At 37.7% G+C, this 24919-nt stretch overlaps 1 protein-coding gene across 16 annotated transcripts in view; it reads right to left on the bottom strand.

Moving 5' to 3' along the window:
- ZNF385B (zinc finger protein 385B) overlaps positions 1-24919 on the bottom strand; it is a 455851-nt gene that overhangs the window by 109068 nt on the left and 321864 nt on the right. For 5 of the 16 annotated variants that reach the window (XR_014079374.1, XR_014079379.1, XR_014079372.1 and 2 more), the window contains exon 1: positions 12609-12790. The exons of 4 other annotated variants lie outside the window; for them this stretch is intronic. Coding sequence is in view for 1 of the 12 variants with exons in the window: in XM_081579476.1 (XP_081435602.1) it covers positions 12609-12672 (64 nt within the window). In the remaining 11 variants the exon portion in view is untranslated. Of the gene's footprint in view, positions 1-1549; positions 1760-12608; positions 12791-22753; positions 23067-24919 lie in introns of those variants that run through there. 7 more of the 16 variants (XR_014079380.1, XR_014079377.1, XR_014079376.1 and 4 more) reach the window with 7 other exon arrangements.

Here is a 24919-nt window from a genome sequence, read left to right as displayed (position 1 = left end):
TCAATATTTGCTTCTATAAATCAAAAGATTAATAGAAAGTTTTGCCAATATCAGGATGAATTTGTCCCCATAACAAGACAAAACAATTAAGGCTGTATCTCCAACTATGTCTAAAGCCATTGTGTCAGTTGCAACAACTGAGGATTTTTTTATATGTGCTCACACGATATTATCTGCCATCCACATGACAGAATGGGGCAAGTTAAGAACTTAAATCTACCATAGAATTTAATGATACATTTTTACAGAAATTCACCATGTGCCTTGGGTTATACAAATACTATAGCTTTTCATTGAGAGGGACAAAGTACTTTTAAGTATATCAAGTAGACTTAAAAACTGTTACATGGATTACAATTATCCCATGTTTTCCTGATGAAAAAATGATCCTCAGGGATAAATAATTCCATGACAAAGCAAATATACAAAACAAAGCCAATTATGGACCCAGAGCTGAAAAAATTTTCTTCCCAAATCAGGTACTAACATAATAGTAAAAGGGACACTGAACAAAAGCGTCTACTAAGAGTTCCCATAACATAGCGTCTCTAGGACCTTGGAAAGATTAATACAGATTGGTCTTAATCTACTCATTTTTTAGCAAGAGTCTATCTAACCCTCAGTGTTTACACTCCTAATCTACCAGTGAGGTAGAATAAAAGAAGCTGATGTTCTTTTAGTATTTCCCAAACCACTTGAAATCCCCCTGAGGACAATGAGATAAAAACACCTTCCTCCCACCAAGAGGTTCTAAGCTCTTTCCTAATAGTAGTATTAAATCATGTTTAAAAAATGATGAAATTGAAAGAAAAAGGATTTTTTAGGTGAGTAGGACTGAAATGATAGTATTAAAATAAAAAGGAGACTTTCACAAATGTCTATTGTATCCATACAAAATATATTTATTCTCATGAGTGCCTCTTGAGGAGTTAAACTTATCTGGTTTCCAGAGAGATTTCTATGCCCAATGGTCTAAATAAGCATGAAGCCATTGAATTTATATTTAAACTAGATGGAACATTAAAAGTTTGAAATGTGCCTATCATAAAAATCATGTGACAACAGTACAAATCACCCACGTTACTCAATTTTATTACAGGCTACCAGACACTATTCTGTCAATCTCAGTGTGAATTCTTGAGCATGTACAATCATCTGCTTAAATATACTTCTTAAAGATAATAGGAAAGAGAGAGAGAAAGGGTTCTAACATACTTGGATTAAATATGAATCATATTTTGACCTAGTAAAAATGTGAAACAAACATCAAAAGAAAAAGAAAGTATAGTTCATCAGCACAAAGGAAATGTGGGAAGTCTGTCACATCTTTATTATACTTATCAAAGTGACCCTGTACAACAATTTAAATAAAACAAGTTAGATATGCCAGGATGATGTTGGTTGGGGGAGTCACAAAATTAGCACATTACTCTAATTCTGATACATTTTTCCTTTTCTCAAGTTGGTTTTAACTGTTTTACATTTTTTGTCATATTTTTCATGAAAAAGTCCCCAGAGGTGTAAAGGCAGATCAGTCAGCAATGCTTACCTTGGTTTTTAAGATTACAATTCACGTTCACTTCTGCACTCGAGCACTGTACGAGGTAGTAGGCTGAGAGATAAATAATTCCATCATTTCAACCTGTGCTCCCATGAAATATGGTGCTAGGAAACAACAGTGAGTCTGAACAAATCATACGTCCTGTAATTGCCGCTTAGCTCTAATTACTATTGAGGGTAGTGTTTGCAACTTGATTCCAGGGAGAGGGCAGACTACCTCCTGACGACACTGAACCAAATATATCCTAAAAGACTGACACTTACTTTCGTTCCTGTAATTTTTCTGAGTATCTCCCAGCTACTCAGTAACTACCACTCTGCTATGGTAAAAATTAAACGAAATAATCTGACACCCACCTATCCTTTCCAACAAAGCAATTTAATTCTCTTAGAATATGTACTTATTGTAACAATTTGGAATTTTTAGTATCACTCTGACTTGAAAAGACTGTTTTTTTTTTCTTTTCTAGGTGGGCGACTAAATCTTTATTTTGAAATAGATTTTTATTTAAAAAAGGAAAGTGTTCTCAAAATATGAAGTTTATTTATATTCTGCCAGTCCTGAATAATTTATTTGCATACCATTAGACCTAGAAAATTTGTTTTCTTTTCTGTGGAATTTTAGGTTTAAACTAAATATTTACAATGTATAATTTAAAAAGACTAAAGCAGATAATTTGATGTGGATACCATTAATAGGGATATTTATGCATTTCAACTCAAAAATCCAATTTCACTTATATGGGAGAATTATCATAATGAAATTAACAGTTGTGTAGGCTTAGAACTAACATGATATGTTTATTCGTATATCTAACTAATTCTATTCTCCCTCTAGTGACCTCTGACCACATGATCAGAAGAATAAGGCCTCTGATATGTCCAGGTTACACAGTGTGGCTATGACCAAATGGTTGTTTTGCTTCTGCTAAGGTGATGGTCACTGATATTGTTGCATTAGCTTAGTGAGCATTTGGCTGAATGAAAGAAACTAAAAATGACTGATATTTGCAAACGTCAGGAAGGATTTTGCACCTTTCGTTGTGCAACTTGTAGCACATTTGCCAACCACGGCGAACACTTTAGTAATGATGTACAGAACAAGTTACATCTACCCAAATTCAGAGATTTGGTGTATCTACTTAAGTCAGATTTTCACGGTAACTATCAGGGACAGGTAAACCTAAGGAATAATTAGATGCGGCAATCAAACTGGTAATTATAAAACCAGCTCTTAGAAATGGCACATATCTCTTGGCCTCAGTTATTATGAATAACAACATAGGACTCTAAATGGAACACAGTATGCTAGCTCTATACTTACTTTCCCCTAAATAATAATTGTGGACTTCTTACTCATATAATACTTAGTTATTCATGATTAAAATAAAATTATAGTCATTGCTGTGGTTTTCACTTTATTTTTTATTTTATGATATACCTCTCCTAAGAAAACTCTTTACTTGTAGCAATTATGTTGATGCTTCATTTAAAGTATTTTTCTTTCATGAAGCTAGACAAAATATTTCATTCTTTTTCTGCCTAATCTTAAATCATGCCTGACAGTGTATTCAAAAGCAGAGACATCGCTTTGCCAACAAAGGTCCCTATAGCCAAAGCTAGGGTTTTTCCAGTAGTCAGGTATAGATGTGAGAGTTGGACCATGAAGAAAGCTGAGCATTGAAGAATTGATACTTTTGAACTGTGGTGCTGGAGAAGACCCTTGAGAGTCCCTTGGACTGCAAGGAGATCAAACCAGTCAATCCTAAAGGAAATCAACCCTGAATATTCATTGGAAGGACTGATGCTGAAGCTGAAGCTCCAATACTTTGGCCTCCTGATGCGAAGAGCTGACTCACTGGAAAAGACTCTGATGCTGGGAAAGATTGAGGGCAGGAGGAGAAGAGGGTGACAGAGGATTAAATAGTTGAATAGTATTATTGACTCAATGGACATGAGTTTGAGCAAACTCCAGGAGACAGTGAAGAACAAGGAAGCCTGGCATGCTACACGCCATGGGGTCACAAAGAGTTAGACACGACTGAGTGACTGAACAACAGCAACAAATCACACCTGATTCTTAAGAGTATTTTTCTAGAACATTTCCAGATCTTGCACACTAGTCCACTGTAAGGTTCCCCAAATCCTTTGTTTGTATCTCTCACAGGTCCTTACTTTAGTTCACTAGTAATACAAAATGTGGTCCCTAGATCAGCAGCTTCAGTATCATCTGAGAATTTGTAAACAGTGCAAATCCTGATTTCATCCCAGACCTGCAGAATCACAAATTCTTGGGGTGGGATCCAGCAATCTGTGTTCTAACTGGCCCTCCAAGTGATCTGATAGCACTCTGATGTTTGAGATCCACTGATCCATGCACGGAGATACCAAAAGCAATAGGAGAAAGAGATAAGGAACATCTAAGCCTCTGTAGGGAAAACTATAGGAGAGATTGTTGTTTAGTCACTAAGTAGTGTCCAACTCTTTTGTGACCCCTTGGACTGTAGCCTGCCAGGCTCCTCTGTCCATGGAAATTTCCCAGGTGAGAATACTTTGAGAGGCTGCCGTTTCCTTCTCCAGGGGATCATCTTGGCCCAGGGATCAAACACACATCTCGTGCTTGGCAGGCAGATTCTTTACCACTGAGCCACCAGGAAAGCCCATGGGAGAGATACAGACTTATTTATTCACATAGAGGTAGTGTTTCAGTCGTGATCTAAAGGATTGGAAGAGTCTGGATGAATCTGAAGGAGGCACCAAGGGTCCCTCATCTGGCTAACCCATTGTGCCCTTGAGTTAATACAGCAGCATCGATTCCAAGATCTTAGTTCATCAGTCACCATTTTTCTTTAGTCATTCCATTCTTAATGAAAACAAAGACATTCCTCATTCTTGTTAGCTGCTTAGTCTACCAACTACTCTCTTTCCCCTTAACTTTTAACTTCTTTTAGAGCAGCCTACATGTCCATTTTCACTTTTTCTTTTTTACTATTTCTTCACTTCATAAATCCTATGATTTGGTTTCTGATTTCTCCACCCTACTAAAATTATGGTTTTGAAGTTTAAACAATCCTCCTGAACTTCTGTAGCATTGGCAAAATATGATCCTATATCTGAAACAACTCCTTTCCAAGCTAAATTTTTGTATTTCCAACCACCTGAAGGGATACCCTTCACACCTGTATATCACATTGGCACCTCAACTTCAACTTGCACAAAATTAAAATAGTCATTCCAATCCCTACTACCTCCCAAAGATATTTCTCTCCTTTGGTGGTCTTTATTTCACTGCCTGGCACCAGGAGTCTAGGTACCACAGATGCTAAAACCTGAGGCTGTATTTGACTTTTTCCTCTTCACTGTTCCTGAATTAAGTAGTTATCTTTATGACCTCTCTCACTTCCTTCTTTTTATACGCATTACTCAATACCTCCATTTAGGTTCTCATAAGCTATTCACTAGTACAATCCTTTAATCATTATATTCCCACTGAGTCAACTGAATTCTTAAGAAGGGTAGTTCAAATCAATCATTTTTCTATTCAATTGTCTTCCATGACTCAATTCAGTGAGTTACAGGCTTTGAAATCCAATACACCTGTTCAAATCCCTACTCTGCTACTTACCAGCTGGCAACATTAAAGGAATTAATTAACTGGCTAAGCCCCAGTTTTCTCAGCTGACAAGAATAAAATAGTAATCATATCTCATGAGGAGACCAGAAGGAACTAATGCATGTAAATTCTTAAAGTGCAAAGAACACTGAAGGACTTAGTGAATAATAAGCATTATTATCATCACCCCCAAAGCCATTGCTGCAGAATACAATTCCAGCACCTCAGCTCAGCATTCATCAGCATCCTCAAGCTTAACTGAAAACCAATTCCTTACTCACACTTCTTATGTCAAACTGAATTATTCTTTAAGGACAAACACTAAGTCTCAGTTTTCTTTCTATCTCTAGCTCCTCAGGCAGTGTCTTATACCTGGTAATTGCTCCAGAAGTGTTCACTACATGGAACACTGGCCTGTTCTTGCACAAACACACGTTCTTAGTTCCATTGCTTTGTTTATGCTGCCATGCTTCCCCGGATGCCCTTTCTTCACTGTTCCCTTTCAAATTCTCTCCATTTTCAAGTGGCGTTTTAAATACTATCTCTTCCAGGAAGTCTTCCCACTTCCATATGAAGGAAATATCTTGCTCTCCTCTGAACCTGCAATACGTTTCATCTACACATTCCTGATGGTATTTAAGACATTCTATTGTATATGCGTCTTCTTCCCCAAGAAGCTATAAGCTCTTCTTGGTTAGAGAGCAGACTTGACTCACTGATGTTTGCCTATAGTTCCTTGTCCACAGAAGCACTCAAGAAATGTGTTAAATGAATGAAAGAGGTAAAAGGAATATCTACATTCTCATTATAAGAACTGTGATACTGTATGCTGCTGCTGCTGCTGCTAAGTCACTTCAGTCGTGTCCGACTCTGTGCCGCCCCATAGACAGCAGCCCACCAGGCTCCCCCATCCCAAGCAAGAGTACTGGAGTGGGTTGCCATTGCCTTCTCCGTGCTACTGTATACCACCTGATTGAAAGTTTTCTTTCTCACTGATAATTATGATGGTCTTCAAAGAGTAAATGGATTATGAAAATTACAGAAATAAGAGGATTCCTAATAATTGGGGTATGTTCCTAACCTTGGGTTTAAAGTTAGTATTCTAGAACTCAGAAGCATTTTTCATAGAAACAAAGTGATAAATGGTCACTGGATTCCTGGGAGAGTCCTCAAAGGTTTGATTAACCCACAGAGGTGTTAGAATATTACACCATCAATAGCAACTCAATGCCAACGTTATTACAAGGAACCTTGAAAAACAGTCACTATCCTGTGTTTATGAAAATGCTCATTCTTCCATGCAAAATAGAAAACCATGAATTTTGTTTTATTCTTATACTAAGAAAGCTGTAACCAAAATCCAGTTTTCTTGTGTATTCAAATGATTAACCTTCATTGCCAGAATGAATGTGATCTGGTTAGAGACAATTTTTAACTGTCAATTAGAAACCGTAAATTTAGAAAATGGAAGTCCTCTCTGTAAATCCGTCTATACGTTTGAATTTTCAGAAATCAGAACTTATTTTCTTTTTTACTTACAGCTCTAAATTTCAGCTCCTTTGTCTTCATTTCACATAATTTAAAATTGACTGTGGCCCCTGATACTCTAGCTTCAGTTCCTTTACCACATCTCCTAACAAATACATAATGACCTGTTAACAAACTTTTAATTACATTCATTAGGAGAGTCAGTTATTTTAAATTAACTCTTGAGTGAGTAAATAATTCCTTTTTAATGGAAAAATGATTGCTTTTCCAATTATCTGAATTGCAATTTTGGATTTCCACAAATTTATTTAAAGTAGGCAGCCTATAAATAAGAAGTTGTCTATGAAAAATGACACATTTTCACTTTTCCTTTTTGCTCCCTCCAGCACTGAGCTAGACTTTCTTGGAGTCCCTGGTCCTTAAGAAGTTGACCGAATATTTGGAAAGCAAAAATAATGTATCTGAAATAATTAGACTAATGCAAAGACACAAAAAATTTAGTGTTAATTACCGGCACTGATAGAGAAGTGGTACAGCAGTGATACAGGGCAGGGGTCTTTGTTTTGTTTACAAGGAGACCAAACTGGTCAATCCTAAAGGAAATCAACCCTGAATATTCATTGGAAGGACTGATGGTGAAGGTGAAGTTCCAATATTTTGGTCACCTGATGCGAAGAGCTGACTCATTGGGAAGGACACTGATGCTGGGAAAGACTGAAGGTAAAAGGAGAAGGGGCGGCAGAAGAAGAGATGGTTAGATAGCATGACTGACTCAATAGATAGGAGTTTGAGCAAACTCCAGGAGATAGTGAAGGACAGGGAAGTCTGGTGTGCTGCAGTCCATGGGTTCACAAAGAGTCGGACAGGACTTAGTGACTGAACAATAATGTATCCTAAGCACCTGGAGCTGATTATGAGCTCAAAAAAAACAACTGTGATACAGAAAGGAGAGACAAACAGGGGTTAGAATGGCTGCAGACAGTTTCACTGTGAAGACAGGACATTAGCAAGACCTTAAAATAGAGCTGTCTCTTGGTACCTTCTCTGCTTGATACCAAAATCCATGGGTACTCTTTATAAAATGCTGTACTATTCTCATATAACCTGCATGTACACCCTCCTGTAAACTTTGAATCATCTCTAGATTACTTATAAAATCTAATACAATGTAAATGCTATGTAAAGAGTTGACAGCCCACAACAAATTCAAATTCTGCTTTTTGGAACTTTCTGTAATTTTTTTAAGAATATTTCTGATCAGTGGTTGGTTGAATCCACAGATGTGGAACCCAGGGATACGGAGGGCTGACTGCACTTGATTTCTTGGTTCTTCCTTTCACTCACTAACTACATCCAAACTATTAACAAGTTTTGTTATTTCTACCTCCAGCACGTACTGCAAATCTTTCTATATGTCACTGCCTCATTCTAGTCCAAGTCATCAACATCTATCTGGACTACAACTAATGGCTCTTAACAGATCTTTCTGAGACAACTTAGGTATGCCTATACTTGGTTCTCTACACAACAGCCAAACAAAATATTTAAAACTACAAATTGTGTTACTCTAGTGCATAATGGTTCCTCACTGCACTTTGAATAAAATAAACACCTTACCATGGCCTGTAGTTACTATATGATTAAGCTCCTATTTACTTCTAAAACCAACCTGTATCACCTCTCTTTACCGCCCCTCTCCCCCATCTCTAAACTTCCATTCTCTTTCCAAAACGTGTCAAACTCATTCTTATCTCAAAGCTTCTACCTCTTCTGTTCTCTCAGTGTAGAACTCTCCTCCCCCATCTCAACTATGTCTCAGTGCAGCAGAGACACAATTGAGGACTTCAGCAAGGCGTTCCCTCTATTACACTGTTCTGTTTTACTTACTCCATTCACTTATGTCTCTAAGATTATCTCATCCTATTTGTGTACTGGTTCAGTGTCTCCTTTCACTAGAATATAGTCTCCATGAGAGCAACAACTGGATTCTGGGTGCTCTATTCCCAGCTTCTAGAGCAGTGCCAGGCTTGTGGTAGGCATTCAATACATATCTTAAGTGAATGAATGACTATATTTCTCCAGCCTTTTCAAGTATGATCACACTTTTCAAGAACCAAATGGTTTGAAGAACTCCTCACATATTATTACAACATTTTTTTCCTTAGTATTCATTGATTATATGAAATACTATCATGAGGTCAGTAACATATTAATAAAGGCACAGACATTCTTCAGAGATACCGCAGGTTGAGTTCCAGGCTACCACAATAAAGTAAATTTCTCAATAAAGTGAGTCACATGATTTTTTTTGATTCCCCAATGCATATACAAGTTATGTTTACACTATATTAATCTATTAAGTGTGAAAGTCTTATGTCTAAAGAAACAATTTGTATACCTTAATTAAAAATACTTTATTCCTAAAAAATGCAAACCATCACCTGGGCCTTCAGTGAGTCATAGTGGTAACATCAAAGATCACTGATCACAGGTCATCATAATAAATCGTAATAATAATTTAAGAAGTTTGAAATATTGTGAGAAGTACCAAAATGTGACACAGAGACACAAAGTAAGCAAATGCTATTGGGAAAATGGCATAGACAGACTTGCTTGACACAGGGTTGCCACAAACCTTCAATTTGTGAAAACAATATTATGTTTGAAGCACAATAAAGCAAGTGCAATAAAACAAGGTCTGCCTGTATTTCATTACCACAGCAGGGCTGACACACATTTGGCAAGAATATGTTGGATATGTGTGAGACAAGGCATTTATTCAATCTACCAAATACTTGGTACACATTCCATTTATTGGTACACAAGGATCCTCAGTTCACAAATATTAGGGGACCCACTGATTGATATGGAGATGATGTAAGAGAGAAGAATGGTAGCCATCCTAGTTAAAGTGTCTCGCTTAAGGTCACAAAGCAGGTGAGCAGCATAGCTGGGACTCAGACCCTCTGAGTCTGGTTCCAGAGTTGGCATTTTAACCACTAAGCTATGCTGCCTCACTGATGTAAAGAGGAGGTACCTTCTTTACACTAGTAGAAAATCTCTTGTACCGTACATGGCAAGTAAGAAAAATAATATATTAGGTGTTAGCTACTTCTATGCCCATTTCACTCCCATTTTAAAGTAGAGTTGTTTTCTTCCCATTACTGCCAAATAAAGTTCTGAACTGCTTAGCAGCAAGTGATTTCATGAAGCAATTCCATATCATGTGGAAAATCATAAGGAAAATCTAAATCAAATACCAAATCTCATTGTGCTTCTACTATCACTGTGAAAACAGCATGATTTTCTAGGACACACTGTGAAGTCAGAGGTGATAAGACAGCCTATCTTAAAATGACTTGAAACCAAAAATGGATTTGCCAGTGTACTTTTCACCTTACCAAGAATGTTCTATTTTGACAGGTTAGAAATGAGGATATAGATCTCACCCTGATACATAACGACTTTAAGTGTACAAACCTCAGTGATTTCTGTACAGTATAGGGTCAGGCTGTTTATGAAGAAAGTTCAATACCAGGTTATAGAACCAAGGCAGGATTCCAATAAGTCTCAGGTTGTTTTGGCATTCATATAAGGCCTTTCATTTATTCTGCCATCTATTCCCTATGCTTTAAAGAGATTAATCAGCTACCTTGTAAAATGTGAATGAATCAAGGAGGAGTTGAGTCTACTGAGCATAGCATATGTTTTGCAACATGACCCTTAGGTAATAAATCTCTTGGAAAGCAGCTCTTCTTTTCCAAATGGGGCTTGTCTTCACTTTTCTCATGTGAGACTTGGCAAGTGGAACATTTTGAGTCTGACAGGGCACTTCTCTGCTCTTGGGCTGACAACTCTTTTACAGGATGTCAGCTGAAACCTTTGCTGGGGCACGTAGGGGATCAGAACTTTTGAGTCACATCCAGTCAAGAGAATGCTCAGCTCTTCGCAGGCCCCACCCCTTCTCAATAGCAGCCCAGCACTCCTGCAGTCAGCCCAGCTCCAATGAGCCAGCACAGAGCATGGGAGAGGGAAGAATTGGCTGTCAACATGGAGCTGGTTTAGGGAGTTCCCTTCTAACAAGTTCACCAAGGAAGACAAATCTCTGCATTTTTGTGATCTTCTCTTTCACAAAGATTAGGAGCTTGGGGAAAGATGTGAAGGAATTTAGGGCCTTTTATCGTGGTGCTGGGCTTCCCCGATAGCTCAGTGGGTAAAGAATCCACGTGCAATGCACAGACACAGGAGATGCAGATTTGATCCCTGGGTTGGGAAGATCCCCTGGAGGACAGCATAGCAACCCACTCCAGTATTCTTGTTAGGAAAATCCCATGGACAGCAGAGCCTGGCAGGCTCCAGTCCATGGAGTTGCAAAGAGTCAGACACGACAGAAGTGAATGAGTGTGCACAGTAGCTTTAGTCAGACTCCAGTTCAGATTTTGCTTCTGCTACTTACTAGCAATGTGACTTTGGAGAATTGCATATTATCTGAACCTCAGTTTTCTCATTAGAAATAATACCTATCTTTTTTACATTTGGAAAGGGAAGAACAACATAACACATATAAAATGTTTAGCACAATGTTATGGAGGATGCCTTCAATAAATGTTAGTCCTCTCTTGCTCTCATCCTGGAAAGGGCCAAATGTCTTTAGATCCAATTTCAAAAATGCCTCCAATGTCCTTAGCACATTCCATTTTGTTCTTATTTTGGCTTTATGCCAGAGATTCTTAAATTAGGGTCCATGGACATCCTCTCCAAAAATTATATGCAAATATTTGTAACCATACTTCTTTTTGGGAGAATGGAATCAGAGTTAATCAATTCTCAAAGGCTTCTGTGATTTGAATAGATTTAAAATATCTGCATATGTTCCTGAAAAGTTGCAAGCAAACTCAATGTCTTTTGATTTTTAATGTACTAGAAGAGCCAGTGAATAAAGGAACACTACAAAGAATCACAAGTACTTGTTTCATAACCTATACACTGAATCCAGAGTTTTGCAGTTTTTACAAAAGATGCACATTTTCAATATCAGTTCAGTTCAGTTAGTCGCTCAGTCATGATTTTCAATATCAGGTTATTTAAAATAGCTTATATCGTGATATTATATGCAGAGCAGATAACGTCTGTTAACAATTTACAATGTAGCCTGGAGGTCAAGTTCAGGTTTAATGTAAACTGAAGAAGAAAGAACTCCAAAAAGTCCCTTGTCTTAACTGTACAGAACCTTAGGTATCCTCTGCTCCAAAGACCTCATTTTATGTATGAAGAAATTGAGGTTCTGAGAGGTTACATGACTTGCCCAAGGTCATCTCAATAGTTATACACTGTAAGAAATAACAGCTGTAAAAATAATGACAGTGATTATGATGATGATGACAGCACTGTGATCTATTGAGCACTTACTTGATCTAAGCCTTTTAAAGACTTTAACCTCATGTACTTTCACTACAATCCTAGAGGAAGATTTTATTACCTCTACTCAGCAGATGAAGCATTCTGCCCAGGGCTCCATACCAGGAAAGGGACAACACAGGATTCAAACCAACGCACAACTCAGAGCCTTGTTTTAGCTTGAAAGACTATGCTCTTAGGCACTAAACTGCTTCCCAGAATATAACAGAACAGAGAGTCACATGGTCTTGTATAGACAATTAAAAGGTTACATAGGAAATACATATCTATGACCTTTAAAGTATGTTTATATATTTGAATGGAGTTTTAAGAATACAGTATTAGATAGTCCTTGCCAATGCTACCTCCTCACAGACGTATACAGCAGGAGCATATGTACTGGAATAAATCCAGGTCATCTCCTGCTTACAACGTCAGCCTCACACACAACCTCTCTGGCCATGCTTCTCCCAAGTCTGTGGGGCAAGGAGATGAGCCCAGATGGAGCCTATGCTCTCCCACTGCCTCCTCCCGGCCACATTCTGGGCACCTGGGATTCCATATGTCCACACTCTGGCCTTGGAGCGACTTCCCACCGTGTCTCTCTCTGTCATGGACAACACTATGTGGGCCCCACGAGGTGGCCTCTGGACGGCTGCTTTCAGGAATATAGATCCATTTTCAGGAAATGTAGATGGAGCTTGGCCATGGGGACTGTGGTGTTCACACTCCAGAGCCACTTTGTGCTTCCATGTTCTAGTACAGAACTTTGACACGTCGGGAATTCTAAAATAATACCTGGTCTCAGGTTTTTGTGCATATACACTTGTAAAGGTGAGAGGACAGAATATACTTCATTTAGCAGCACAGTGGCTTGATCTTTAACTTTATAACAGATCTAGGTGGGCCTCAATCTCTATTCTTGTCTGAGGCCTCACAAACGAGAGGACAGGGCAGGCTTGCCTGCTTTCCTCCTCGCCGCGGCTGCCCTCTCTCAGCCTTCCTGGTCCTTCTTTCCCCTTTGTGTGATTCTATACCTGCTTTCCTTCCTATTTTCCCTTGTCTATCTCTACTGGTGATCTGGTATGAAAGCCACCTGTCTGAACATCGTCTGGTATCCAATTATGGCATGAAAAAGGAGATTCTTGAATGAGGCTCTCATTTATATTTCCTCTGTCAAAGGTAATCATTTGTTTAAAATAGCCATCATAAAATTTCCCAGGACAACTCAGTAAATGACAACGTGTCTGAATTTCTATAATTATATTTGATTTGGGGCTGTCTCAAATATTACAGCAAGGATTTAGATTTAGTCAATATTTCAAGGTTTTGCCCTCAAACATTGATGTTAACCCAGTAAGTGTTGATCCTTTATAGACAAAGAAAATGAGACAATGACAAATTCATATCCTTTCCTAATATATCTTCTCAGACTTTACACATGCAACTTATAGTATATCTACACCAGAAATTAATCCTTATCACTATATTTGAGTTAAAGTCTTTTCTCAGTCTTCAAGTTTTTACACGGGCTATCAATACCAGAAATAAAAATTTTAAGCAATAGCACTCAGATAAAAAATATAATTTTTATTTTTTATTTTTGCAAGGATAAATGTCAAATTGATACGCCAAACTTTGTGAGGGTAGCAGCTGCCAGGAAAAATATAAACAAAAACAAACAACCTCTAAAGGATGGGTTCAGTTCTTGAAAAAAAAATCTTAAAAGTAAATTATATCAGTTTTCTCAGTACTAATGGATATTACTCTTCATTACTCATTAGCTACATCATATGCCATATAGCTGGGTCTTTCTTAAAAATCTAAAATTTAGGTTTAAAGCCAAATTTAAGAAAGCTAATTTTGAACTTTTTAACAACTGTGCTGTGTGAATTTTTGAAGTTACAAATACAGAACTCAATACTACGTAAGGAAAAAAAGAAAAACAAATGAGAAAGCTTTCAAGGGCTCCATCAATATTTTAAACAAGCTTGGAGGAAAAGCAAGTTGTGTCAGCAGTACCAAGGTCACTCAGATTTAATGCCTATGTGACTTTGGATAAAATATTTAATTTCTTTATGTTTCAGTTTCTTCAGACAGAAAAGAAACAGTCAAAACAAACTCACTAAATGGCATAGAAAATAAAGTTTATAATGAAATCTAACATTCACTTGATAACAAGTATAGCATAGTTATCAGATCCATCTTACCTACTTTTTACTCATATCTGTGTCCTTATAAACCAAAAGGAATGACTTTTAAAATCACTTCTTTACTTCAGTGATCTTTAAGATTGATAACAAAGCCTTTCCCCAGGATAAATGGGCAAATTTGTTGTTTAGTTGCTCAGTTGTGTCTGACTCTTTTGTGACCTCAAGGACTGAGCCCGCCAGGCTCCTCTGTCCATGCGATTCTCCCTTCAAGAATGTTGAAGTGGGTTGCCATTTTCTTCGCCAGGGGATCTTCCTGACCCAGGGATTGAACCTGCCTCTCCTGCACCGGCAGGCGGATTCTTTACCACTGTACCACCAGGGTAGCCCCAAATGCACAAATACAAATTAATAAAATGAAAGTCCTTTATAGAAATACTACCCTTGCCTAGATTAAGGGGTTTGAATCTTACATATAAACTGTATTAGGCAGTGGATGGAACATAGCTACACCACAGTCTACTCAGGGAAAAGCCACCGTACCTTTTTGTGGATAAAATACAGACCAAAACTGATGCAAATTGGACATGCAGCATTGTCCTTGTTCAGAATGTGGTACAATAAAATGAACTTCTCTGTTTATCCTTCTCAAAATTGTTAGGAGTTCTCTTAGCACAAACAACAAAGCAGAAAGTTCACAGAAGCAGAATCTAAACTATTTCTGTTTGGCTCTGAGCAAGGTATTTATCTGTTTCATCCTGCAAAAGGAGCAGAGTGGACTGAAACATATCCCTTAGTAAACAATGGTAAAATCTGCTGGATAACCACAAAAATAAGAACCATTGCAACACTTGCATTAGAGTCAAATTAATTATATAGCTACTTACAGGAAAATACCATTAAAAGCCACAAAACCTATAAACAAAATAGACGGAAACGATGCTAAAAGGAGCTAGTACAAAGTCATGCTTGCACGTAGTGGAAATTTTCCTTTCCCATGGCAGGAATCATTAACACTTCTATGCACGGAAAGAGCATCATCTTCTCTTATGGTGCAGAAGATCTGGTGAGAATGGAGGATGGGGTAGGAGGCAGCTTAAGGAGGCAGGTTGATAAAAGAGAGACACACGTTTTGCCCAGGAGCTCTTTGCTTCTCTTGCTCTCTCCCTCTTTCCGCCTTAAACGTCTCTTTAGCTCTGCCTTCTGGGACATGACTCTCCTGGCCTCCTCTGGTCTCTCTGTTCAAGCTGCCCTTTCTCTGAGGCTTCCTCTTCCTCTTCTGATTCTGTGGATGTGGATGTCTGTGTTCTACCACTGGTTTTCTGCTGGTGGCCCTCTACACCCTCTCACTGGGTCATCCTCGCCTCTCAGGGCACTGTCTCTGCCAATAACTGCTACTCAGAGCCCCACCTCTGCCCAAGCCTCCACTCTTTATATCCAGATATCCACTGGCTACTGCCAACTGGATGCCCCTCAACAATGTCTAGAATCAAACTTATTTGGGCTGAGAGATATTACTCTGAAATGAGAGGATGAAGTTACTCATCCTAAAGGAATGTGCACGTGTATGCTCAGTCCAGTCCGACTCTTGGCGACCCCATGGACTGCAGCTCACCAGGCTCCTCCATCCATGGGATTTTCCAGGCAAGAATACTGGAGTGGACTGCCATTTCCTCCTCCAGGGGATCTTCCCGACCCAGGGATTGAACCCGCGTCTCTTATGTCTTCTGCATCTGCAGGCAGGTTCTTTAACACTAGTGCCACTGGGAAGCCCCAAAAGGAATATCCTGAGATAATAAAAGACCCGTTTAGAAGAGGAAGAGAGCTAGTGCCAAAGAGTAAGAAAAAAACATTAATATTTCTTACAAACCTTCACTGAACAAGAATTATATATTTTAACAATACCTTTAACCATCTGAGTACAAATTAAACAACGTTATTTGAACTTTAAGTTCAAATGAAGGACGGCTCTTTGTTCTGGTGAGTTTGTTTTGCTCCTCATCAGATGTTAAAACCCGACTGAGAAACAGAAGCAGAAATGCTGTTCCTTTGGAATCTTCCCTGTCCTCCAAGCATGGCTCCTTTCCTATGTGAAGTGGAGAAGTTTTCAAAGGCTACTTGTCTGGGAGTGAAGCTCCAAGGTGGCAGCTGATTCCACCCCCATCTTCAATGTGTAGAGCTCAACCCAGGGGAAGAAAGTCAAACAAACAAATAAAAAAGAGGAGAGAATTAACATATTTCTCTCTCTACCAGAATTTCTGTGTGAAAAATAAGTAGCAATTAGTTATGTCAAAATGCTTTGGTGTCATTAAAATAAAAAAGAAATTTTTAAAGGTGAAGTGTTCATGTTTTCAGATTATGTTCTCCATCTAATGCTAATGTAATGCCCACAGGATATTTAAAAATGTTTAAGTGCCACAAGATTTTCATTGAAAACATGTAAGAATTTCATCTTGGGTTCATTTTTAAAGTAAAAGTTGAAACAACTGAATTATGATAGGTTTGCAGAAAAACTTGAACTTGATTCTTCCCTTAGACAACTCCTCTCCTTATATTCTTCAAGTTAAATGATGGCATCTCTATGCTAACACTTGTCTCTTATCTCTCCTTCTCACAGCCACACAACCACCAGCTCCTAGATGTTCAGCCCTCCAATACAAATCCACCAAATTCATCTCTGACTCTAGTTCAGACTCTCACCTCTTCCCATCATTACTAGTCACCTTCATTCCACTTTTATTCTTCTTAGATCCATCTCCCAGGGTGTGGCCAGAACAATATAAATCTAAACACACAACTCTTCTGCTTAAAATCTTTTTATGTTTATCTATTTAACAAATACTTGCCGAGGACCAGGACCTGTGTGTCAGATCAACGCACAATGTTGGGACCGTGGCATGAACAAGACCAACAGGGTCTCTATGCCCATAGACCTTTGCCTTCATCACGTGATTTACACTAATAGGGCTTAAATGGTCCTCCATGGTGAGACTTCTATCATCTGAGCTTCATTTTGTACCATGCTTGTCTCAAACATTACATCAGCAACACACATCTGTTTCTCATCCTTTGTATCCATCGTGCTAAATATTTCTCACCTGTGTGATTGTCTCCCGCTGACCCTTTGCTCTCTTTCTCCACTTTTATCTGCGTATTTCTATCCATTTTTAAGAGAGGAAATCTCTCTTTGAACAAAAAAGGCTGGGTGAAGTATCCTTCCACTGTGTTCCTGTAGCACTTCATTCCACATCACCATACCTACCACATTGTGTTGTACATACCTCTATCTATCTGTTCATCCACAATCATGGTAGGTACATCTAGCTCTATTCAAATATTTATTTAACAACCACCAAACTCAAATATAATGATTTCAGAGAAGATCAGTGGCAAAGAAATGTTAGTAATACAGAGAGTTATAATTTGGAGAAGAGGACAGGAAGCAGAGGTGTTTGGATCTCAGCTCCAATCCCATATCCATGATGGGTTAAAAAACTCTGGCAGTTCAACAAATACAGATTAAATCCAACTGACTGGATCCCGTAATCTCCGCTATACTAGCAAGTTTGTCTTCCTGATGGAGGTATTAAGACTTAAGTTGGTGGTAATAAAGACTTGTCCTTTTGCCAGAGAAAAAGAAATTGAGGAAGAACTCTTTAACAGATGACTTCAAGCATTCTTCATATGGGATATAAGTCCATATGAAAATATATTGAGGCAGTAGAAACTAATCATTACCTATAAATGCACAAATATGACATGAAGAAGTCTTATACCATTGGGCTACTAAAGTAAAATTAAGACTTGTTTGAGGCCTTCAGAACACTCCATGAGACAATGAGCAGGCTATCCATGCCCTGTTGGATCAAAGAGATCTTGTTTTTTAAGGTCAGGATTAGTAAGCCAAAGCTGTCTCCTCAGATGAGATTTTAGAATATTTTTTTTTTCCATTTAAGCTACTTCTAGTTCTAATTTGAGTAGATAATATAAAGTTAATTCTATATAAGACACACAATTTCACAGTGAAACATAGAGTTTCTCTAATAATATACTACAAATTATACATGAATATAGCTCTTTTCCCATCTGTAACACCTACAACTGTGATTGTCTAATTACACAGAGCTGGTGTCTACTTTAAATAGTCACTCTGCCCATGCTATGTCAGTACATTTCTAGTATAAAATGTGGCAACTAGACCTGTACTCTTTTATAATTACTAATCTTGAGGGGTGAGAATCAGGCTAATTTAAGAGTTTATTAAATCCTTATAAGTTGTATAACTTCATATTAGAGAAAAGCCATAATTGATTTTTAACAAATGTCTGGATAATTAGATTTCAGTATTTCAGTATTTCTCATAAATTACTAAAATGAATAGTATTTCTGTCCACAGTAAGGGAAACAATATACAAAATAATTGCTTTGTGGTTTGAACTAAGTCTGTCTTTGTTCGAAAAACACCCCCAAAATTGTGCCACGAATAAATATGTCAGTGGGCTTGAATTTCTGTCAGCTTTCTTGGGATGATATATTTAACACCCATAATGTTTTCCAACTGACATATGTCTATTGTTTTCACATTAAGAAACTAGTAAGTTCACATTTTTTTTCCTGCTTCATTGTTTAATTACATACTGATAGGTTGTTATTGCTGACTAAACACCTTATATATTAATTACTTAACTAGTGACAGTACTTTGAATATGGTATATAAGTTTGTGCATGTATACACATCCATACACACTGATATATACTTCACTTTATGTTTTTATTTATGTATGTTGCACATTTAAGGACCATAACTTCCATTCACAAGCTCAAAGCCTTTTATACATTCACTCAAACATTCTTTAAGCATCTACTATGAACCAGGCTGTGTGTTCATCCTGAGTAAGACATGGTCTCTGCTCTCAAGAAGCTAGTAGGGAAAATACAATGAGCATATGTTACAAGGGCAATGAGTGAGTTACATACATCCTTTCTGCGTACATACCACAGATTAAACCATATCTTAAAACTATGACAATCGAACACAAAAACAAGCTGATGTCATAGGTTTATTTATCTTGCTTTCTCAAATCAAAACCATGGGGGAATGTGTGGCTGTCTGTGTGTGTACAGTCACTCTGAGGTCATCTATGAGGCAAAGAAAGAAAATAATTTTATGCTCTCATCCACCTTACTCATCCATGTACTCATAGTTGCCCTGACCAGAACTGAGACCCACTTAGGAACAACTCAAGCATCAGTATTATTAATTCTCAATCAAGATGATTCAGAACTGACTAACCTATGTACCCAAGGGGAAGCAGTTCTTTTACATTTCAAAGTCATTTATTCTGTTCCTGAAGCCTGAAGGTCACACTGGCCCTTCACTGTTTGTTCAGCTGATCGCAAATCAGAGGTAATGACATTTACATTGCTAATTGACTTTGCTCCAACTGTTAACTGTGTTAACTCCTGGTTTGGTGTAGTTTCTTCTTCTTGAGAAAGCTTATTTGACCTTCTGCATGAAACTCTAACTAGAACTAATTATCTGAATAAGAACATTCCCATACTCATACAACCACAAACATGCATACATATTAAATAGAGAAATGTATGAAATTCTCTAATTACCTATTCTGTATTTCTAGTCCATGAGAAACAGGACTAATGTGCAAAACAAATTAAAGTATGTGTTGTTAATTTACCCATATATACACTTTAAATTACTTGAAAATTAGAGGAGTATCTTTCAGTTACCATGGTTGACCTAAATCTATGTGATGATGACCTCTTACCTTAGGCTCGTAGAATCAGACAAATAGAAAAAAAGTATACATTTCAATGGATTAAATCCTGGATTATGTGGAGAATAGTCACAAATAATCTGACTTTCCTGTACAGCAAATTTCAAGCAGCTAAATCTTTGCTTCTTGAATGTTTCTCTGATCACAGTTATTAGACTATATTGACTATTACTGGTGTGAAATGAAAAATCAGAATTCCAAACTCAGTTTCCTTTATTAACGAGCACTAAATGACCTCAAATCAAAGTCAGATAACTAAAAACATCCCACTGGTTTGCTTAAAGTGTAACTGGTAGAGTTTAAAATATCTGCTAATTGTTAACTATTTTAATCTGTTGCTTGCCCAGTCAAGAATAAGTATCAGTTCAGGTCAGTTGCTCAGTCATGTCTGACTCTTTGTGACCCCATGGACTGCAGCATGCCAGGTTTCCCTGTCCATCACCAACTCCTGGAGCCTGCTCAAACTCACGTCCATCAAGTCGGTGATGCCACCCACCCATCTCATCCTCTGTCATTCCCTTACACACAGATATTGAGGTCATAATTCAGATGCTCACATTTCAATAAAATCTTTATTATGAATTTTAACACTTATAAGTTTGTAAAGTGTTTCGAGATTAGTAAATAGCCTACATAGTTTGAATAACATTTTAAAGTCTAGTAAAATGTATAATCTGGTTTGAGTTAAATTCAATGCAACAGGATTTAATATGTGCTTAAAAATAATAACCAACAATTTGGAACAATTTTCTATGCAGCAGGTGCTATGCTAAGTGATTTCTGGGCATTACATAATTTAATTTTCATTAGAACCCTATGAGATGGACTCTCTTATTTCCATGTCACAGAGAAGATTGAGGTATTTTAGTGAGTTAAGCAACTTGCCAGCTTACTGTTATTAAGTGACAAATCTTGGATTGAAACCAAATCTAAGTGACTCTAGAGCCAAATTCAAACTTTTATTTGGCCTACTGCGGACTATAAATGAGAAGGCCTGGAATAAAGTCTCAGTGTCAATTAATTATTAGCTCTGAGACCTTAGGAAAATCACTGAACTTCCCCAAACTTCTATTTTCAGGTACATAAGATAGAGTCAATAAAATGTTCCAACCATTCTCACAGAGTTACTATGACGATTAAAGAACTAATGTAAGCAAGAAATTTGTGCCTTGTAGAGTGCTTTGTAAATATTTTATTACATTGCAATATCTTAACATTTTATAACTCCTAAAGCATTTTGTGGTGCCAATCCAATATTAAACTGGTTATCTCATTAGAGAGAGAGACTTAAGGAAGCCACTGGAACAATCTTTATTCTGCTATAGGAAATTTTAGGTAGATTACCTAGGATGACACAAGACAAGTATCAGAAAAAACATTCACCCTTTGTATGTGTCATGATAAATGAAAGAGAGATCAGTGTTATGGACGGATACTTGTATTCTCCCAAAATTCCTATGTTGAAGCCTTAATTCTTAATGTGACTATAGCTGGAGACAGGGCCTATGGAGAGGTGATAGTTAAATGAGGTCATAAGGGTGGGGCCATAATCCAATAGGGCTGATGCCCTTATGTGTGCTGCGCTAAGTTGCTTCAGTTGTGTCTGACTCTTTGTGATCCTATGGACCATAGCCCTCCAGGCTCCTCTGTCCATGGGGATTCTACAGGCAAGAATACTGGAGTGGGTTGCCATGCCCTCCTCCAGGGGATCCTCCCGAGCAGGGATTGAACCCCAGTGTCTCTATGTCTTCTGCACTGGCAGGTAGGTTCTTTCCCACTAGTGCCATCTAGGAAGCCCTGATCCCCTTCTAACAAAGGGTAAACACCAGAGCACTATCTATCTGCCCTGTAAGGACACAGAAGGCAACTACTCACAAGCCAGGAAGAAAGTTCTCAGCAGAAACAGAATCTGTGGGAACCTTGACCTTGGACTTTCTAGTCTGCAGAACTGCGGGAAATAAATGGCTGTTGTTTAAGTGGCTGGGTCTATAGTATTTTCTTATAGCAACCCAAGCTCAATAACACCATCAGTATCATGTTCATCCTTCATACTGCTGATGTCAACTCAAGAGCAGGGCCAACCAAGCCCTGTCCAGCTACCAACTGGAGAGCAGTGTGGTCTGAGAGATCACATGAAGGTCTGACAACATACACTTGGGACCCATGAATGTAAGAATGTCCTATGCAAGCTTAGCATGAATGGGGCTCTGTATAAACTGCTTTGCCTAGGACAAAACTGTCCAAGTTCAGCACGTTAAAGTAAATATCCTCAGGAAACCAATCAAACTAAATCAATAGAAAAATGGAAAAAAAGTTCCTAAAGATGCAGTTCCACATCTGTAAGTATAAATTATTGCTAAAAGTTTAAAAGTGAAACCATGCTACAAGTAGAAAGTAGAATTCCAATTAACAAAATTACAACTGAACAAATAAAAGAATTTCTATATAAAAATAAGTAACATAATTCTACTTTGTATCTTTCTTTTTCCAGGAGGATACCGTTCCTAAATTAATCTACCAGTTTCCTGAGCTAGAGGAAAAGCTAGCTGAGGCCATTACATATAAAACAAGTACACTTTGAAATAATTCTGCAGCTTATTTTCCTTAGGATGAATACAAATCATTTCTTGGGAGCTGTGTCTTAATTTGAAGAAGATAAACAAGTTTTCAAACGCAAACAAAGCTTCCCAGAAAGGTCCATCCTAAATTCTAACGGTAAAAGTCATAGTTGATAAAATGTTGCCACCTACCTTATCCTTTTACTCTCATCCTCTTTCAGATGAGTTAAAGAGAATATCATTTGGAGAGCATTCATTCCATGTAAGGCACTACTCCAAGTGATTATGGCAGGCTCTGCTAATTTTCTTGTCAGTCTCCACAACATCAAAATACTCCTTTGGCCAAATTGCTTCCCAGCTAAAGAAAACATTTCCCAGCTTCCATTGCAGTTAGCTGGGGCCACATGACTAGGTTCTGCCCAATAAGATGTAAGTGTAAGTGATAACTTCCGGGTCATGCCCTTGGAAGGAAAGATGTGTTTCCTTCAGAGTTTCTCCTCCCTGTGACCTGGAATGTGGAAGTAAGGGTGAGTTGAACATGTGGGGAGAAAAAAAAAAAGGAATGCAGATCAGAGGTGACTAAGCAACAAGATGGAGTAGCCTGAGTTTCCAAAAAGCTGTTATTCCATTCATGGGTTGTTAGGTAAGAAGAAACAAGCCTCTAGTTTGTGAGAGTCACTGTATTCTTGAGCATTTGTTATAGTAATCTATCTTGTATTTTCATTAGTAAAGGATTGTACATATACTTTGTGAGGTACACTATCTCAATTTTACTAGAGATTGAGGGTTAGAGAGAATTAAAAACTTTCTTATAATCACTTATGTAGTAAGTGGTGAGGCCAGGATTTTAATCAAGTGCTTTTCCCATTAGATCTTTTTTATAGTAATAGAGATAAAATGACTAATGTATAGAAAATTAGTACTGTGCCACTTTCTAATACCTGATCTATTAATCTCAAAGGATTATAAAAAGGCTTCAGTTTCCTTGAATTAGAATCAGTGGCACAAACCTCTATTTTTCTGATAAAGAACCTGACAGTTACCAACTCCTCCAGGATCTTTCTCTCTTGTTTTCCTAATGGAACAAACTATTCCTGGACTGTGCAGTGGAGGGCTAATCAGAATGTCCTAATAATTTACAAAATAATACATTGGGAAACCACAATGACTCAGAAACAGATCAGAGGGATTTTTGATGTACATTTTCTTCCCTAGTGTGTGTTATCCTTAGGTTAACTCATAAATTTGTTCTCCGAAGGCAATATGCGTGTATTCATTCAACATTTAACAAGCATTTATTGAGTGCCTACTCTATGTCAGGTATTTTAGATATTGGGGAAACATCAGAAAACAAACTAGACAAAGTCTATGCATGCTTGGAAAATATACTCAATCAAATATACTGGGAACAATGTACTATACAAGTGAATATAACAGGCTTTCAATATGTGTCAGAAATTTGTATTTTTAAAATAAACTATATTTGGAATAAATTTGACTTTATAGAAAAATTACAAAGTTAATATAGAGAGTTCCTGTATATTCCTCATCCAGTTTCCTCTAATGTGAACACCTTATATTAGCATGGTACATTTGTCAAAACTGAGAAATGAATATTGGTACATTTCTATTAACAGAAGTCCAGACTTCACTTATATTGCACTAATATTCTTTCCCCATCTAGAATACAATCCCAAAACACCATATTACACTTACTTATCAAGCTTCCTTAGTCTCTTCTAGTCCCTGACAGTTTTCTCAGTTGTTCTTTTTTTTTTTATCTTGAACTTGAAGAGTTTGAGAAGTACTGGTATTTTGTACATTTCCCTCAATTTGGGTTTGTTTAAATGTTTTTTTTTTCATGGTTAATCTGGAGTTATGAGTTTCTTGAAAGAATACCACGGAGGTAAAGTGTCCTTTTCATCACTTCATACCAAGGAATAGATGATAGGGATGCTTTATTACTGGTCATCTCCAAGGATGCCTACTTCTGTTTACTAGAGAAGATATTTAGAAATTCAGATCTGGACACTAGGTGTGCTCAGTGCTATTGAGGTATCACTGTTTCTACCTTTTTCTTAGTAAATAATATGATTGTAAAAAATTAAATAAGTTTTGAATGTCAGAACTAATGCTCTCCATTTCTATATGTCTGCATCACTTCACTTTCACTTTCATGCATTGGAGAAGGAAATGGCAACCCACTCCAGTGTTTTTGCCTGGATAATCCCAGGGACGGCGGAGCCTGGTGGGCTTCTGTCTATGGGGTCGCACAGAGTCAGACACGACTGAAGCAACTTAGCAGCAGCAGCAGCATCAAAAATAGTAAACTTACTTGGGAATACGTATGTACACACA

Source organism: Giraffa tippelskirchi, chromosome 3, assembly GCF_054371585.1.
Source record: "Giraffa tippelskirchi isolate mGirTip1 chromosome 3, T2T-mGirTip1v1.2.pri, whole genome shotgun sequence".
NCBI lineage: Eukaryota > Metazoa > Chordata > Mammalia > Artiodactyla > Giraffidae > Giraffa > Giraffa tippelskirchi.
The sequence above is the reverse complement of the archived record's forward strand: the minus strand, read 5'-3'. Positions and strand labels throughout refer to the sequence as shown.